Here is a 12,902-nt window from a genome sequence, read left to right as displayed (position 1 = left end):
CCCCCGCCCACCTTCTCTCTCTCTTTTATTTTTATTTTATTTTTATGATTTTTTTTCTTTTCTTATATGGTTGACCCCACTCTCTCTATGTTATTTTTTCTCTCAACCCCGTGATGAGTTATGAATTTCTTGAATTAATTTTTTATTTTATTATATAATAAAAAATATCAAAATTAAATTTTTATTAACCTAAAATTAAATGATAAATTCAATAAAAATCCTATACTAAATGGTAAAAACTTTTTAAATATTTTATTATGTTATGAAAAATAAATTAAAAAATATCTTATTAATATTTTTTTCTCAAGTTTATTAAAATAATGAGAAACAAATTTTATAAATTAAAAAGTTGAATGAGAATGAAATTAAAAAAAAATCTAATTTCATAAATTATCTCAAATAAAATAAATAATAATCAAAATAATAAAAATCAAATTTAACAAATAAAAAAAATGAAAGATGATGAAATTAAAATAATAATTATTATTATAATTTCATAAATTATTTCAACTAAAATAAGTAATAACAAAAAAAATAAGGATTAAATTTGATAAATAAAAAATTTTAATTAAAAAAATGATAAGAGAAAAACAAATAACAATCATAAAAATAAAAACCAAAGTTAATATAAAAATCAAATTAAATTAAAATTCAATGGATGAAATTTTTTAAAAAATTCAAATGAAATATATATCAATAAAAAATTTAAGAATTAAATTTGATATAATCAGTAAATAATATGATATTTCTAAATTTTTTACAACTTTTAAAAAAGTATTTTTTGTTCAAAATAAAAGGAAAACATTTTCCTGAAAATCAAACTAAATTTTTCTTTGACTGAAAAGTATTGTTCATTAACTAATTTTTTTAATAATAAATAAATACAAGAAAATTTAAAAAGTGGTTTCCAGAATATCACTTTCAAGACAAACAAACACCTCTTTAATTGATTAATTAAGTATAAATTCATATAATAATATACCATAAAATTAAAAAAGAAGAAGAGGAAGAGGAAGAGGAAGAGAAGGGCTGTTTTTACACAGGGTCCATGTTTACCATCCTCTGCATAATGATAACCAATTGGCAGCTAGTACAGTGAAAGACTCTTGTCTGAACCCAAAACGAGAAGAAAGCACGCTTGGTTGACAAAGAGGCCAATCAATTCATCTACTTTCACTTTTCCTGATTGGAATAAGGCTTTCTTTTTCAATGTTTTCGATTCATCTGCTTTCACATTTCAGTTGGCTGAGCCAATTTTTTCAAAATTATACTAAATTGGTTAAAATGAAGAATTAATACACAAAAGGATTTTCTTGACGGATTGGTGAATTCGTCAAGAAAATTAAATTGAATTGCATTACCAAATACGTAAATATTATGTGAATGATTTCAGGGGAAGTACACATGATGGAAGATTCCTTGTTTAGTAACAGAGAGTATCAGCTATTCTCTGCAAATTCTATCGACAACTCTCATGCAATAGCTGCAACTATCCTCTTCACTTTGTCTCGTGTTGCATAAGATAGGGCATCACACCCCCGCTTTACACCTAACTAAACTGCTCATTGTGGCCTTCTTTGAGGTTAGTGAGGCGTGATGGTGGGAACAGCACCGCTGGTAAGATCACTTCCCAGAAGACTTGAACTCCGGTATGGATCCCGGCTTGAGTAAAATGAAGATGATGATGCTGACTTGCCAGAATATGTGGGAGTGGATTCTGTATAGATGGCATCAGTTTCTGGCATCATTTTGAGTATGGTTTCCAGTTCCCTGACCACTTCCTGCATTGACGGCCGCTTGTCTTGCCTGTCATGGCAACAGTCGAGTGCCAAAACCACAAATCTCTCCACACATTCCGATGGATAAGCACCCATTCTGTTGTCTATGATAGAGAACATAATGTCTGACTGATGAGCCATGTTTACCTGAAACCAAAGTACATATATCAGGATTAGCATCGGTTTATATCTCAATTCCCATTTTCCCGCCTGTTGCTGTCAAACCATAAACGAGAAGCTATTCAATCAAAAGATGCTGTAATTGAAAATTTCACGGATCGCTGGATAAAGCTGTGACTGCTATGTTAATGAGAAGAGAGTCCAAGACCCCTGAAAGATGAGTCCATTTAAGTACCTCACGAACAATGTTTTTGCCATGTGATATTGGCTGCATGCCAGTCAGGAGCTCCAAAAACACAATCCCGAGGCTATAGACATCACTCTTGTCCGTCAACTTATGGGTCAAAAAATATTCTGGATCAAGGTATCCCTGCATGTACAATGGCAATCAAGAGAAATATTCAAATGAAGTAGATGATGCTTCGTAGCATCTAATGATGGTAGTAGACAAGTTGCATCCAAGGATTTGCTGGCGATTCTTATGATTCAGTTTCTATCTATCCAAAGGTATGAAACAAGTTACAAAGCTTAGATTTCTGGGCCATCAAGACATGACAAGTTTCTTGAACTGGATAGTTAGATATTGGGATAACAAATTACATTTGTTACTAGAAGTTGTCAGCCCACAAACATGCTAACCTGGATGTTCAGTAAAGGTATCTTCAGGGTATACCACAAAGGTTTTTGGAATCTGTTAGTTATTACTTTAGCAATTTCTTCACTTTATTTATAAGTTGTCCTCTTGGCATATAGATAAGAGAATAAGATGGAAATTTTGCAAGTGAAACACCAGGATCAGAAAACCTCGCAGAATTCATTTTCTTCACATCAGTAATAGCTTGCACATTCACTATGTCATCATGCATGCTCTTTCCCTTATTCCCTAAGTTTTGCTGAGAAAGCGAGCATAATATGGAGTCAAACTTACTGGAGTTCCCCTTACTACTGTTGATACATGATTAGGAAGATTCCCTTCATCATCCAGCACAGGAGCAAGAAGTGAGAGTCCAAAGTCAGCAACTTTAGCATTAAGTTTAGAGTCCAGGAGTATGTTAGTGGCCTTGATATCCCGGTGGAATACTGGAGGCTGTGCTTCGGTATGGAGGTAAAGAATTCCCTTAGCTGAACCCAACGCAATGCTTAACCTTGTACCAAATTTCAAAGTTCCCTTACCCTTATCTGCATAACACAGTGAACATCAACTTTGTTGAGCATTCAAGATGTCAATTCTTAAACCGATGACTAACAGATAGTGTATTGAGAAGATCCTAAAACATTGAGTTAAAAATGAATGATACTGGAAACTATTTTATGTGCTCCATGTACGATTTCTTGAGTTTACAGTCCATTTGTGAAATATGATGATCCATTATTAGTCCTTCGTAACAGGTTAACAACACGAGTTGCTCAGCTATGAACCTATTACTCAAAATCAGCAATTAGAGATGCATGATTATATGATCTAAAAGTTTGTAAAACTATTGTAAACATTCTGTATAGAATATTATGGAGACATGAAATAGATTAAAGAGCTATAACATTAGAAGATTTTCCATACCAGAAAGCCAGTCCCGCAAGGTACCATTTGGCATGAACTCGTACACAAGCATCTGTTCATGAACCACAAACAACCAGGTGAATTTTTACAGTTTTGATGCTAAAAGAAAATCAAATCCCTTCACTTCCTTGAGCAAGGATTAGCACGATCAATTTCTAGAAGATGGTAGAGTCAACTCAGTTTATTTGCAATAGCGAGGCATGACACAGAAAAGCAAGCACGTCTAATTGCTAGACTATGACCATAAGCCATCTACAGTATAGCATCTCTATCCTGATTTTTTGTCAAACCAATGTGGACTCTTCGCAGATGGTAATACTGTTGGTCTTTGTAAATTAAACAATAAGGGACAGAAAAGAACATCTTGCCTGTTTTTTAAAGTCTGATTTACTATGCCAAAGGAAAGACATCTTGAAGGTATTACTCGGAAGAATGAAATGGAAAAAGCCAAAGGGTCCTTTCCAAGAACCTTGGATGCTTTCTTCTAAGAAAAAAAGTAAAAATAAGAATGAAATAAAACTTTTCTGCTTGGATATATATTTGCATTGCTGAACAACCATAAAAGACTAGTTCTTAGAACAGAACAACAAATAAGGCTTTCTGTTTGATCTTTGAAGAAAAAAGGTCACAAAAACACTTGCAAAGTTGCAAACCAGAATGATCTAAAATGAGATTTAATGTCAGCACCATAATAATTACCTGCTCCTCTTCATCACAATATCCAACCAGTGAAACTAGATTTCTGTGATGCAACCTCGACAACAATTTAATCTCAGTCAAAAATTCTTTTTGGCCTTGTAATGATCCTTCTTCAGTACGCTTTATGGCCACAATCGAGTTATCAGAAAGAATGCCTCTATAAACCTTTCCATAACCTCCTCGACCAACTTGAGTTGAGCTGTTGAAGTTGTCAGTAGCCAGGGCCATTTCCTTAAAAGTGAAGCCTTTCACACCATCAATTTTCATGGATGCCTTGGATGCTGCAAACCAAAAAATAAAAAATAAATCTCATGACACCTTTTCCAGGGATAGCCAGACATACAAACTATTAAATGAATCAATCACAGTAATAAACTTACATAAATGTCTTCTTGACAGCTTTCGAAGGTTTCTAGCATATCTTCCTGCAATAAGAAATGTGAGAACTGAAGATATTGCAATGGCACAGGCAATAGCACCTAATATAATGGCTACCAAAACTCCTTTGCTGATACTCTTTCCTTTTCGGTCGAACTGCACTGTTGGCAAAAGAAAAGTATATAATTATATGGCCACCCATTAGGAAACAAACATATTAATCAGAGGCAAACTAATGTAATAATCAAACAAAGGCATAAATTTCAGTGCCAATAGGAAATCTAGACCATATTGCCCAAGGCATAAAGCCTTACTGGCTGTCCACATCAAAGAGTTCACGGATTTGCTAGGCATTGCATATGAGAGAAGAATATGCACTACCAATGGATGGGAACCATGGTTGGTGATAAAGCAGCAGTGGTACTTTTTACTTCATAAATTTTACAATTTTGAAAACAAATGTGTCAAACTTAGATAAGTTAGCTTTTAAATCGTCAAACTTCCCTATTTTGGAGAGGCACGAACAATTTTCATGCAACTGCATTAAAGTCAACTAGATAATTTGAACAAATGGAATTATCAACAAAGAAACAATTTTACCTTGTAAAAAATGGCAAAGTTTCTGACATGTCATGACATGTTACTTCAAATATAACTAAAAAGTTTCAGGCTTGCGACATGCTAATTTACTTATAAAAAAGACGTGCATATTTTGCAAAGAAACTACCATGAAAAGAAGCCAATTGTTTCCAGTATTTGTATTTGAGGAAAGAAATAAATCAAGATGTCTAACTTGTTTCTCAAATACTAATTCTTGGTGCACAAACAATACAAACACCCAAGTTTGGTAGACAATCAGAGCACATAATCCAATTCAGCATCATTTGAAGAAGAACAAAAAAAGATAACAAAGTCTAAAAAGAAGTAGAAACTTTGAATACATACTCCCTGCATAAGGTCCCACTAGAGTGAAGTTGAGAAGTTCATAAGGTCCAAATAAATTGTCGCCAGGAAACTGCCATGATGTGAATATACCTCTTATTCGCTGAACCTCAGATACATTAAATTTGCTTGAGTGCATATTATTAGCTGGAGGAAAAAGTTTTAAATACATCCTTAGACGAGGGCCTTCTTCCCAGAAATAGGAATCGATTGCGAGTTGATAAGGGTTCAGGTTAAGAGAACTAGTCACATATGACTCAAATGGAAGAACATATGGATCAAAATAAGAGAAACTAGGGCTTTTAAGTCTATATCCAACTTTTAGAGGGGAGGCACAAAAGCATGGTAGAGGTGAAGCTGGGACATATTCAAAGAAATTATCTATTGGGCATGCTTGAACAGGACATGTCATCGTAGATTTCCTCGACCTCTCAGCATTCCTATCTCCTCCAGCTTCAGACCCACAGAACTGGGTTATGTTGGCTATGTTTGCACTTTTACAAATAGGATTGCCTCCAAGCCTAAACAAAAACTGCTAAAATGATCAGAATATGACTGATGGAAAAAAAAATTTCTTTTCAAAATAGTGTTTCTCAATGCCATCATCATGCTGGTATTTTTGAGTTACTTCTGAAGATAAGAATAATCAAATCAAAGAATATAAATCAACATCTCTTAGTAACTTTCACTATCTCCAAATCCTAACAGCTAGTACCATTGGAAAACCAACCTGCAGGCTCCAATTTTGGACCCTGGATTTTGTAAATGAAGCCTTCTATGCAAAACCTGAGTGCATGGAGAGGAATGTTTCATTGTTGATTTTGCAGACCTTAAACAAAAGCTGGAAGCACCAAATAGGAGGGTGGACATTGGAAGATGCATGTCCATCTAATAGACAAATTTTAGTACATCCATATATTTGACAAACTCAAATGATTCTCTTATTATTTCTTCCGATGGTCTATAAGGTTACGACATATTTTTAATTGGCACACTTAACTGTATCAGATAAGCAAGTGCGTGAAGCAGACCATTAAAAAGAAGGGCATACACTAATTCATAAAAATACTACCTTAAGGTGACATTATCTGGCGGATTCAATGCCCCTGAAATGCTGGAGAGTGAATTGTTCCTAAGATCACTGCATTTGAGAAGTGAACAGAACGATTAGTTAGTATTATTCCAATACTATAAAGTTTGCAGTGAGTCTTGTATACTAAAGTTCATGATGAAAATTAATGATTTTAATTGCATTTCTTCTTTCAATTCTTACATTGTAAGTCTAGCGCTTTTAGTGGAGGTTATGTTCTGCCAGATGTCAGTTGGCACAGAACCATTCAACAGATTATTTTCAAGTGACCTGCAGTATACAATCATTTAGAATATTATACTTTGTGTGCATAGGCTTCGCAAATGAGAGCGTCTAACTTGAACCATTAATCTTTTCAAGAATAAAAACAAGAAGAATAAGTAGATAGAATCTCACAGTCTCTGAAGAAAAGGAAGATTTGAGAAACTTCCAGCTATAGATCCACTAAGATGGTTCTCTGACAAATCACTGCAGTTGACAAGAATTTTCAAACACAAAAATACCTTCATCACAAACTAGTTAAGTCATCCGTTGGTTGTGAAGTATAATAACTTCCAATCTTCCACTTATAACATGGTTTTACAAACATAGAATATTACAAATGCAAATCTATAAAACCTACAATTTGCTAATTTTCTTTCCCCTTTTCAACATGGTTTTACTTACATAGTTCTCATAGAATCAGAAAGTTTGGAAGGTATAGATCCACTAAGGTTGTTCTCACTCAGATCCCTGCAAGCCAAATTAGATAATGCAAGTACCATAAGTGCATGTAATGGAAAAATAGATATGGAAGTCAAATAAAATGGAATTGATAGAATGAGAATACTACCAAATGTAGAAACTACTTACAAATAGTATAGGTTTGGTATGCTGCTAAGATCAGGAATAGCACCATGCAAGCTACAATTTCTGAGACTTCTACCTTGTCAAAGAGGATTACAAATTAAAAAAACAGTAACATCAGCACTTTTTTTGTGTATATTTATACAACACAAGTTTGTCATTTGATTCATGTTTATATAAACACAAAAGCAAAGCCCTTAAGCATCCCAATCACAAGAGTAAAACATGAGTTCATGAATATGAAAAATTAGTTATTTTTTAAATTAGAAAACCTGCACAATCAGTATTCTTGTCAGAGAATTCATATAGCAAGCACTATGAGTGTGAAGATTTCTCCTCTGATGTGAAACAGCTATGGAGGCTGGCATGGTTTTTTAAGACTTACAGTTTTGCTAATCTGGAAAGGTTGCCATAAGTAGCTGGAATTCCCGACCCGTTAAAGTTGTTGTTGTCGAGTTGACTGTAGGGAGGAAAATAAAGGAACGGTGAACAAAATTTACTCAAAGCAACACACACAGAGACTCAAACAAACACACAAAAACACAAACATGCTGCAGCTTTAATGAATTTTTACTAGGATCAATACCACCACTATTAAGAAAATCTAATCAGATGCATATACATGAAATATAAATATCACATTATAAGAGAAATGATTAAATGTGATAATGACCCAGGTAGCATTCTAGACAAAGTGAAAGGAGCACCTACATTATCTGCATCTCTGGCAAATTTGATAGTTCTGGTGGAAGATATCCAGATAAGTTATTATTATCCAAAAGCCTGCAGAGATTGTTTCACATGTTCTCAATCAAGGGAAACATTGCATATGGATCACAAAAATAAGTAGGCAGTGGAACAAAAAGGGAAACCAATGCAATATTAACTCACAAGTGAAAGAGATTTGATAGTTTGTGAAGCTCAGGTGGAATTTGACCACTGATTGAGTTGTTATTCAAGTGGCTGCAAGTATCACATGTAAGACAATTACATATGCAAATAGAAGCTAACCTCTTCACAACTCAAATAAGGATTTAGCTTGAAGTTACACTTACAGGTGTCTAACACTGCTCATGTTAGCAAATGATTTTGGTAGTGGTCCTGAAATGTTGTTCTGATCTACTTGAAGTCTATCTAGTTTTGATAAATAGCCTAACTCATCAGGTAAAGAGCCTGATAATTTGTTTCCATTCAAGAGCCTGCATTGATAATACATCACAAGAGGTTAAATTAATTCCAAGCATGCTACTGGTGCAGATTCGTTTTTAAGATATCCGATTCTATAACCAGTAACTGTGAGATTTGCTGACACCCTTTAATAGTATTGACTTCATTAAATTTTTGCATCACTGGTTTCAGAAAATAACACCACCAGTTGGATAGTATTTTATCCTTTTTTCAGAAAGGATAGAAGAAATAACGAACTTGCTTGAAACATCCTCTATATCTAGGTACGAAAATTCTTTGAAGCTTCAGGACAAAAGACAGCTCAGATAGAAATTTAAGACACTTCTTGAATTTATAATTAATCAGTTCCTAAGGATAACCATGACAAGAAGCAGAAGGAAAACAACTCACTTACAAAGTGGAATAACATGAAACCAACTTACAGGAGTTTCAAAGATGAAAGACTTCCTATCTCTCTTGGTATGCTGCCAGTCAATTCATTCCACATAAAATCCCTTTTAATATCACAACAGAAGAAAAGGGGTCTTAGAATCACCAGATGAGGATTAGCAAGACATGTTCAGATACTCGAAGTAAATTCCCCAGAAATATGGTTAATATATATTGCAACTCACAATATTTTCAGTTGAGAAAGCTGGCCAAGCTCAGGTGCTAAAGATCCAGAAAGATTCATACTCATAAGCTGACTGCACCAAATCTAACAAACAGTAAGTATTCATATCCAAAGTTTTGATTGTATTACTCATTATATTCTGTAAAACAAAGAAATTCATGACTTTATTCATCAAAACCAGAAGGAATAGAAATAACAACAAAAAGAAAATGCATAGAACATACAGCTCTTGAACATGCAAGTAACCATCAGTCCCAGTTGAGTCAGAACAAAAAACACCAGTCCAATTGAAGGCACATGGATCTCCCTTGTTCCAATTACTGAGATGCTTCATAGGATCAATCAAACTGTTCTTGACTGCTAGCAATGCATTAACTGCAAAAATGCACAATATTGAGAACATGTGTAATGTTTTGAAATTTATAAGATAGGATATTACAACAAAGCCCTTGGAGGCTTAAAGAGAGGGTATAAATGATTGAAGGGTATTATGGTAATTGAACAAAAATTGATAAATATAAATAGGAAGTAAAAAAAAAAAAAAAAAAAAAAGGGAAAGTGTGATTTGAAATATTCAGAAACGTGAGAGAGAAGGGAGAAAGAAGAAGAAGAGAAAAGAAGGGAAAATAAGGGAAAAAGGAAGGGATTTGGAGGAAATAAGTGAAAAAGGTAAGATTTAAGTTGTTTATTGTGTATAATATGTTAATTAAGATTTAATTTTAGTTTTGATGAATGTTAGGGTTTTGAGAATTTGTGTTTTGGGTTTAATTGATGAATTAAATTGAAGGTTAGGGGTTGATTGTTGTGGGTAATTGATTATTAAGTTGATTATGGAAGATTGTGATGATTTTGAGTTATAATTTTGTTTGAATGGTGAATTTGTGTTAGAAATCAGGGGATAACAGTAGGTGATCTGTTGAAATTCTGGGTTTGAGGTTGAAGATGACGAAAATTCAATTTGGTCCCTCAATTTCCGAAAATTACAGTTTAGTCCCCGAACTTTGGAAAATTACAAATTGGTCCCTGGAGCATATTCCGAGATTCTGAACAGAATAACATATGAATTATGGACATAATTACTGTATAGATAAGATAATTTAACACTTTCAATTTAGTCCTCCAATTTGACAAAAAGTATGATTTGACCCTAAAAATTTAGTAAAATTCCAGAATGATCCCTGAAGCATAATGATACATCCTGGACAGAATTGAGGATTAATTAAGGTCAGAATTTCAGTATATTCATGGATTTATGACAAATTTCAGTTTGGTCCTCCATTTGATAAAAGTTACAATTTGGCCCTAAAAATATGGAAAAAAATTCCAGATTAGTCCCTAGCTGTAATATTAGCTTTTGCAGATTAGTTTGATGAATAATTAAGGGTTACTTAGTGAATTATTACCAATTTTATTAGTTGTTTTTATTATGGATTAGATTTCGGGAAAACCGTTAGATTTTGGGTTTTTGAGAAAATTGACTAGTTAGTTCAAAAACATATAGGGTTACGGAATACACCCTTAGTTAAGTGTATTAAATAGGTTAAATGTTCTTTCGAGTCGTTCTTGAATATGTCTCCTTTGTATTCAGATAATCCTGATATTCTACCGGCGGGACGTCAGTAGGATTTTCTTCAGTGTCTGCTTTTGGCTTCTATTTGCTTTTGAGTCAGGTGAGTGGATAATTTTCCATATGCATGAGAAATAGTATAAATATTTGATTTGTTAATATGAATTGGATCATGCTTCTTGATAATATATATTGATTATTATCCTTGTTATGATAAAGCATGATCAATTATTGAATCTGAATTCTTGATATGAACCAGTATGTATTTTGAAGTGAATTCTGAATTGATAGCTCCTCATTTGATTGATGTCATGAGTTGAGCTTTGAGATATGAATATGTTTGTTTGATTATGATTATGAACCTATGGTATGTCAGTCAGAATACCCATGCTAACAGGGTAGTGTTAGTCTTTGTGCACATCGTATCTGAACCCTAGTTGGTCGGGGGAGTCACCAACCTGTGTGGACTGATCATCCCACAGTACGGAGCCTCATGCTCATTGCATTTTGATTTTCTAACGAGTTCTACCATATGATATTCTTGTTATGGCATATTTGATAAACCTTCGTATAAGAACTAAAGCCATACTTGTATATATATTTCTCATTGCTATATTACCTCGTGTGTGTATATTGAACGTTATTTACTCACTGAGTTGTTGAACTCACCCTCTCATTATTTATTCTTTTCAGGCTTATAGCTTGATAGCGGGTTACTTTTGTTGAACCTTCCGAACCTGCTTTTGGTTGTAATTTGTATCTTTCTTTTTATGTCAAGTTAGTGCTCCAAAACTATGAAATTATATTAACTCTTGTATTAAGACAATCGAATTATGTTATGAAATTAATTTGTTGTTAATGCTGTGCTAAACTCTGATTGAGTTGTTCAAAAGATTGTATGTAAGTTTGGGTTCGCATAGGTTTGGAACCTTGGAGGGGAACCTTGCCTATGTGCCGGTCATGGATCCGGGATTCGGGTCGTGACAACATGAGACTAGAGCAGTAGTCAACCAGCTCTCCCTATCGTTACCAAAAAATTGTGAATTACAATGACACGTTCAAAGAGGAAGTGTAGTCGTTTACAAGAAATTTACTTGCCTTATTTTTATTTTCTAATTGTTTGCTTATTCTCCAACTAGTTAAACATAATTTTAATTAACAGTTCAAAGTACAACGCATTTCTACCCCACCAAAAACCTCAAAGAATACACATATGATTGGACCCATTTCGTCTACGTAATCATTATATATCTATTCAAGTAAAAGTCAAGTTGAGGGGGGAAATTAAATTCACCTTCTGAGGGACTTGAAACTTGAGCAACGGTGAGTAGCACCAAGTAACAATATGACAGCACAAAAACACATTCACAAGTTCTCAGCTGCAACATCTTCTTGCCCTACGTAAGCACCAAACAAGCTAAAATAACTAAAAATTGCAAATTCATTTCCAGTTATCCCTTCAAATTACAAAGATAAATAGACAACAAGATACAATCTTTTCACCCAGATAAGCATCCCAGGGAAAGGGAAAAGGAAAGTCCAAAAAGATTCAAGCCAAGTTTGCAGATTTAATGTCCCCAAATATCCAGCTTACCAAACAAGGAAAATAGTCAGACCCCATAATCTTAGTAGCTAAAAACGAACCACGCAACCAGCCAGGAGTAAAAAAAGTCTAAAAAACATTCAAAATTCTCACTGGCAAAAGAAAGGGAAGAAGAAAGGAAGACCAAAAAGGGAGCTTACTGGATGACAAGTCAAGTATGAATGGCCTCTAGTGGGATTGCTGTTGACATTCAAATTATAAGATAAGCTTTGAATCCTTAGAAGCACAGGATCAAAAGTTGTAGACTTCTGCAACACAGCAAGCAAAGCTTGATGGGGTGGAAAAATATAGCAAAAAGTCTTGTTGATGGGTGAGAAAGATAATGAATGGAACCTAGTTAGGGCAATAGAAAACGATTTATGTGTGAGATGGCATTGTCATCATGGTTGGTTCATCCATTTTAGCAGGCAAGAGAAGACAGTGACAACATGCAACCTCAGCACGGTTTGTATCAGTGAGTATGCCTTGTAAATCCGTTGCATGTTTTATTCCTTTAATTTATTAACAAAAATTTATTTAT

At 34.0% G+C, this 12,902-nt stretch overlaps 1 protein-coding gene and 1 long non-coding RNA gene across 2 annotated transcripts; one reads left to right on the top strand and one right to left on the bottom strand.

Annotated features, from left to right (window-relative positions):
- Positions 1-1,296: 1,296 nt before the first annotated feature.
- LOC118048258 (probable LRR receptor-like serine/threonine-protein kinase At1g06840) lies at positions 1,297-12,825 on the bottom strand. The gene is made up of 21 exons (XM_035057870.2): positions 12,523-12,825; positions 12,074-12,176; positions 9,437-9,587; positions 9,214-9,285; positions 9,022-9,093; positions 8,467-8,610; positions 8,303-8,374; positions 8,123-8,194; positions 7,797-7,871; positions 7,418-7,486; positions 7,232-7,297; positions 6,962-7,033; positions 6,749-6,835; positions 6,548-6,616; positions 5,479-5,996; positions 4,536-4,694; positions 4,156-4,436; positions 3,457-3,508; positions 2,827-3,077; positions 2,134-2,268; positions 1,297-1,925 (listed from the first exon to the last, which is right to left on the bottom strand). Exons 2-21 carry the CDS (start codon positions 12,165-12,167, stop codon positions 1,584-1,586), a joined length of 2,853 nt encoding a protein of 950 aa, XP_034913761.1. The 5' UTR covers positions 12,168-12,176; positions 12,523-12,825; the 3' UTR covers positions 1,297-1,583.
- Positions 9,628-11,638, top strand: LOC140955678 (uncharacterized). The gene is made up of 3 exons (XR_012170072.1): positions 9,628-9,881; positions 10,801-10,882; positions 11,473-11,638. It is a non-coding gene; the product is annotated as an uncharacterized lncRNA (long non-coding RNA).
- Positions 12,826-12,902: the final 77 nt, after the last annotated feature.

The sequence above is a fragment of the Populus alba genome, chromosome 6 (assembly GCF_005239225.2).
Source record: "Populus alba chromosome 6, ASM523922v2, whole genome shotgun sequence".
NCBI lineage: Eukaryota > Viridiplantae > Streptophyta > Magnoliopsida > Malpighiales > Salicaceae > Populus > Populus alba.
Note: the sequence above shows the minus strand (reverse complement) of the source record. Positions and strands in the feature narration are given on the sequence as shown.